The sequence below is a fragment of the Moschus berezovskii genome, chromosome 12 (assembly GCF_049115385.1).
Source record: "Moschus berezovskii isolate FMDL1 chromosome 12, NW_MosBer_1.0, whole genome shotgun sequence".
Lineage (NCBI taxonomy): Eukaryota > Metazoa > Chordata > Mammalia > Artiodactyla > Moschidae > Moschus > Moschus berezovskii.
In genome coordinates, this window is record NC_142471.1 from 26840934 (window position 1) to 26846933 (window position 6000).

Genomic DNA, 6000 nt, shown 5'->3' on the forward strand with positions numbered 1-6000 from the left:
CAGCATCTCACGATTTAGCAGAGGACAGATGGACACCCTTATAAACACAGGGCATAATGAGTTCTAGAACCAAAGCAAAGGAGGGGTGCTCTGACTGACACAGATCTGGGATCACTGTCCAGGTGACACCCCAGTACCAAAGGATGGTCCAAAATCAGGATTCTAGATCCTAGGGTTCATCCTTTTTTCCTTGAATCCCAGAAGGTGCTGCAAGACCCTCACTTGGTTTCCTCTTTTTTTTCCCCCCCCATCTTTCAGTGGTTTGCCACCAAAAAGTCTAAAAGAACGTGGAAAGGTTGAGAATGTAGTTAAGGAAGGGAAGGGAGGAGACAGGGAGGAAGCGGAGACATTGAGGACCCACTCCCAAGCATGAGACCTGCCTAAGTGGCTACAGTTCTGCTTCCCCAGGGCCCAGTCCCTCTCCAGGCAGGGACCGTCTAGGCTTCTACAGCGATCCTTTCAGCACACTATGGGGGAAGCATAAGATGGCCCTTCACTCCATGGCAGTTTGCTCACAAGCTTCCTGCCCCCCTAAATTTCCCGAGGAGGTTTGGAGCTCATGGAGCTATTTTCAGACCAGTAACTGTCAGATGAGAATTCCCAGCCTCACATCCCCACTCCAGAGTCACACGGGAATTATCCTGGGACAGAGGAGTAAAAGCTATAAGAAAAGATGCTGTGTGACCCTGACAGGTGACCACAGAGCCCCCTGAAGAGACTTTCAGGGACCAGGAGAGGCCGATTAAGCTGACAGAGTGGCTGCTTCCTGTCCCCCGCCCTGTCTCCTGAATCCTCAGCATGCAGCATGCACGCACAGGCACCTTTCTCAGCCATGGAATCTCCCATGCCCTCCACGGCACCTCCACTGATCATCAACCAGTCATCCCTTCTGCCACAGCCTTTTCCAGAATCCCGAAATCTGAGTTCTGCCGGCTGCAGCCCTGGCTCCTCACCCTGCTCTTCACCCACACACTGCCACTCCACCCCCTCCCTGCCTGCCCAGCCTCCTCTGTCCCCCCTGCCACTGTCCATGTGCCAATGGGAAGCCGCTGTGGCCCGCGGAGGCTCCTGTCCCTCCCAGAGTCCATGTGAAGTGTCGCACTGTGGCGGGCTGGGAAACGGGACCCAGGTCTTCATGGAACCCTGGGATGCACCACCTCCCCCTGCAGAAGCTCCCCAACCCAGAAGGGATGGTGAAAGTCACCTTGATTTGACCTTTAATCAAACTGGCATTTTCTCCAATAACGTGCCATTTGTCTATTAATTTTGTTGTAGAAGTTTACATACCTTCCCTTTCTTGTTTTGCATTGTTGCTGTTTGCCATCTCCTGCATTGTGTTACTGTGGGCGTGGGACACTGGGCGGCAGGGACGGGGGTGGGGGGTAGCGGCGCTATTGATCAGGATTTTTAGTGCAAGGTAACTAGACTTCTTCAGCCTCCGTGCAGGGCCGGCTGTCTGCTGGGCTCCAGGTGAGCGGTTTCCATGCCTGTCGTGGGTGGATGAGTAGGTTCAGGCATAGGGGGCTCCCATTCCAGCCCCTCGGGGGCTAACCACTTGCTCAGGTCTCCTGAAACCCTGTGTGCATCTCCTTCTCTGCTCTGGAACCTGGAGTTCTAGAACCTGGGCTGCACATCTAATAGACTCAGACTGAGAACCAGATCGTTGCCCTGGTTCAGCCTCACCCTCCCTGCCTGCTCCTCAGGGGTTTATAGTTTCTAGTTTCCCCCAGGGCGCACCAGAGCAGCCAGGACAGCTGAGCCGAGGAGACTCAGGATGTCCTGAGGCTGCAGGTACTCAGTGGGTACACCAGCAGTGGGGACAAGTGGCACCTGGTGGATTCTCATCCTATCGCTGCTCAGCCCCCCAAGTCCCCGAAACAGCTAAGGCTGTGCTGCGAGCCCCGCCTCCTTGCTGAAGGCACCTCGGCCCCACGTTGAAAGCCTGGGAAATCAACCCTCCTCCTCCTTATTGATCACCAGATGGGAGCTGCCCGGATGTCCACCCCCAGCTGCTAAGGAAGAGAGAGAAATCAGAAAATGAGAGAGTCAGAGGTGTTCGTTCCATAGAGCTGCACCTTCCCCAGATTTTGTGGAGGAGGAAACTGAAGCCTCCAGGTGCTGAATGACTCGCCTACGGGCACCCCACATCCAGTACAGCCAGAGTGGAGACCAGCCGGCCTCCGGGCTGTCCTCTCCACCACGCTCAGGTCGCCTCTGCTCACCAGGCCCACAGGCAATAGGACAGCCCATCTCACTTTGAACTGTAACTCCCTGTGAGCTCGGCCTGCAGGCAGACAGGTGGGCTTGCTTCGTGCCTGCTTCCGAGGCTGGGCCCTGGGGCAGAGAGGAGAATCAGACAATATCAGGTAGCCGCACCCTGATCAGCTGACGCGGTGTTTGTGGCCCTTGTCCCCCTTGTCCCGCTGCTGGCTGCGCCGTCCTGGTGAGTCTGAGCCGTCTGCCTTTCTTCCTCACTGCAGGGTGAAGATGGCTTGCCAGTCCAGGGCTGCTGGAACAAGGTAAGCTTTTCCGGGGTTCCAGGGCCTCAGGGCAGAGTTGTATGTGGGCTCCATTTTCTGCCGTGGGATAAAGCATGCACAATTTCCATTCCAGGCCTTCCTGCAGATGAGGCAGCAAGACAGGGGTCCAAAAAGGGAACAGCCCCAAAAGCAGGGCGCCCATTACACCTTCCACTCACTGCATGCACTTGAGAATATTTAAAAATGGTTTTTAAGGCATCAGCAAACCCAGTGTATGGAATTTCCATGTAGCCGGACAGATGACATCTTTATGCTTCGTAAGGTTAATTTATACCATACTTCTTCTGCAAGGAGTTCTAAACCATGTTTCAAAATCAGTTATCATTAGCTAGTCTCATAGTGTTCATAAGAGGCCATTTAAGCCATATGATGATGTTTATCCAGATGTAGGAAATCTCAGTTGCTTTAAGTATAAAGTCATATGGATGCTATACCTCCTCATAGAGACCTGCCAGCTCATCACTCAATCCTTCCCCTTGAACTTAAATAGTCAGAGTTTCATGCTTCTGCACGTTGAGACCTGCCCACCCTCTCTTGGAGTCCCACAGTTCCTACCAACAGGGAAGTTTCCTTTGTTCATACTTGCCTTTGGCATTTGCCATCATTAAAGACACCTGACACCACAGGGCTGTGCCCTCAACCTAGTCACCCGACTCATCCGGGGCCCCCAATGTGCAAGGCTCCCCAGCATGACCAGGGCCATTGGTTTCCTAATCCAGAAACCCAACTTGGTCTTGGAAAAGGCAGCACCTGCCGTGCAGTCCCACCCATGATCTCCCTTCACCTTCCTCCTGTTCAGAGACTTTTCACCAGCCCTCCACCACCACTGTCTCAAGATTTTGGTTCATTCTCATTAAAGAGCTGGAGATCCTTACCTATCCAAGAGTTTGTGCTTAACTAATCCAATCCTGCCCAGTGACAGCACTCACACTTAGAGCGAGATGAATCCTCTCCTCTGGCTAGGCGTCCTCCATCTCCTTAGCTCACAGGATTCAGTAAAAGCAGTGAAACCACCAAGACACCAGGCTGTAGACTGAGCATCTACTCGCCCAGGTACCTAAAACACCCCCTAGCCAGAGAGAGGAAGAGCTCTGCTTGCAAGGGAGATGCCTCCCCAGGAATCTGTCTGTCACTTCATCCTCTTGGTTAATTCCCCCCGACCTAGTCAAAGCTCCAAGAAGCAGGAAAGAGGTGTGTCCCCTAAGAAAAAGGTTCTCTTCTTCAGGGTTGCTGTGGATGGTTAGGAGATAGAAATGATTGAACTTAGCAGGGGAAGAAGAAGAGCTACTCTCGAGAGGTACAATGTCTGGGAGAAGCAAGAAGCAGCGAGAGAGCCTGATGTCTGTTGATTCACATCATAAATTCATTCTGGAAAGATTCCGTTAATTCAACAGCCAGGCCTCCAAAGGCTGCATAGGGAGAAAGTGCCCTCTAGTGACCAATAAGGGGAATGACTGGAAAGAAAAAGTATTAAATAGTTTCCCACCCTCGGGATGCTAACAGTCAGCACCAGGGTCTCGGAGGAGAGGGTTCCTGGCTCCCCCAGGTCCCCTACCCAAAGCTCTCCCATCCAACCCAGAACAAGACCTACCTCACTTCCCACCAGGGAAATAAACACTCACAGACACTAACACCATGTTGTTTTGTGTTTGTTTTTGTTTTGCAGTGATGCCTCTAACCTGGGATTGGCCTGTGTGTGTGTTTGTACATAGAATATTTATTTTTATACAGTTTTCACTTTTTGAAAATGCCCGAAGTATGATGCATCTTACAGATTATTTTTTAAAAAAGAAAAACCTGCATATTTTGTACAGAACATACCAACCTCTTCCCTTTTGTTTACAAGATGTTTTGCATACGTCTAAGACCCTAATACACTTTTCATTTGTGAGTACGGCTGTACGTTTGCATGATATTTGTGCACACTTATTAAGTATTGAAGCTTAATAAATTATTGTGTTCCAGTGCCAAAGGGGGCCAACCAGCACTCAAGTGCTGGCTGGTTTGTGTGTGACTTCATAGACACAAGAAGGTCCATGGTGTTTGCTAAGCTAGGTGTGTCTCAGAATATTTTAAACGCCTATGGATTTTCACTATTAAAAAAAGTGAAAGATGGAAATTCTTGATCCTGATTCATCACTAAATTAACTACATTCTTTTCTTGTTAAATTGGGAAGTCCCAAGAACAGGGGTCCTCACAAATATAATGGTATGAGGACTTCCCTGGTGGCCCAGGGGTTAAGACTCTGCACTTCCACTGCACAGCACAAGGGTTTGATCCCTGGCCCAAAAAGTTCTACACATCTTGCAGTGTGGCCAAAAAAAAAAAAGAAAGAAATATAATGGTTTGAACCATTTTAAATCCAGCAGAGGAAGGGCCAGGACTGTATTAAGCGACGTCGTTTGTAACGTACCCCACGTTCATGACAGGTCCATGTGCCCATGTAAGGTTCAGTTGCACTGAAACCCTTCAAACCCCCAGGGTTACAAAGGGCTAGGTGCTAGTACTTTTGATTTTTGGTTTGTTTTCCTTCCTTTTGAGCTGCGACCATTAACACCAGCTATTGTTGATGATGGCCATTCATTTGCTATAGATTTGCAAGGCTCACTCACAACTAGCCGCTGAAAAGTTTGCCCCAACAGTCTTTTCACTCCAACAAAGGACATTCAGAAACAAATCTGGTTCAGAAATTGGCATTCTGTTTTTTTTTTTTTTTTAAGAAATAGAATTTCACTGCTTTCTGTACTGTTCTTAGTACACTATTTATAAAGGTCTCACTGCTTATAAATAAAACAAACCTATTTTAATGACTAGGCGAATATTACCTATGGGGTAGCACAGAGGTTTACTGTTAGGTATTACAACATAATGGGTGCTTCTAAAGGGCTTGAAAATGCCAAAGTACTTGAATCGTTTAAATACCTTTCCCCATTTTGTTTATACTTTGTCTTTATACAGATATATCCTTTCATCATAGACTGTGCGAAAGCACATGCAGTCACACGAAGTCTAATTAGGGAGCTTCACATTCGCGGGGCCCCTGCCGCATTGTGGGGTGAGGCTGCACTCACAGACTCTTGTCTTCATGAGACTGCATGCTGCCCAAGCCCCAGGGACCTTACTGATGTTCTTACCAAATGTCCACTCACATAATTTGGACGTCGGACACCTTCCTCCCCTGAGTCTTGGCTTCCTAGTTTGAAAAGTGAAGCAGTTGAATTAGAGTTGCTCTCTGTGATCATCTGTCCCCTCACCAGGTGGCAGAAGCATGAGGGACCCAGGCCCCAGCTGCCAGCTGGCACAAGTTACTTTTCCTACTGAGGGGGTCGCAGGATGCTGCACTTCCCTGATAACACCTAAGCCCACTCCCCAGACCTCACCCAGAGCCAGCTGCTCCACCAGGCACAGTGAACACAAGCCTGGGCCTCTGGGGGGCTTTTGGAGGATAAGACAATATTT

The 6000-nt window shown here is 49.6% G+C and overlaps 1 protein-coding gene across 7 annotated transcripts in view; it reads left to right on the forward strand.

Annotated features, from left to right (window-relative positions):
• The window catches only part of COL13A1 (collagen type XIII alpha 1 chain), a 148347-nt gene extending 143835 nt beyond the window's left edge, over positions 1-4512 (forward strand). For all 7 annotated transcript variants that reach the window (XM_055425561.2, XM_055425562.2, XM_055425567.2 and 4 more), the window contains 2 exons: positions 2481-2519; positions 4207-4512. In XM_055425561.2, coding sequence (XP_055281536.2) covers positions 2481-2519; positions 4207-4209 — 42 coding nt within the window. In that variant the 3' untranslated portion in view covers positions 4210-4512. The remainder of the gene's footprint in view (positions 1-2480; positions 2520-4206) is intronic.
• Positions 4513-6000: the final 1488 nt, after the last annotated feature.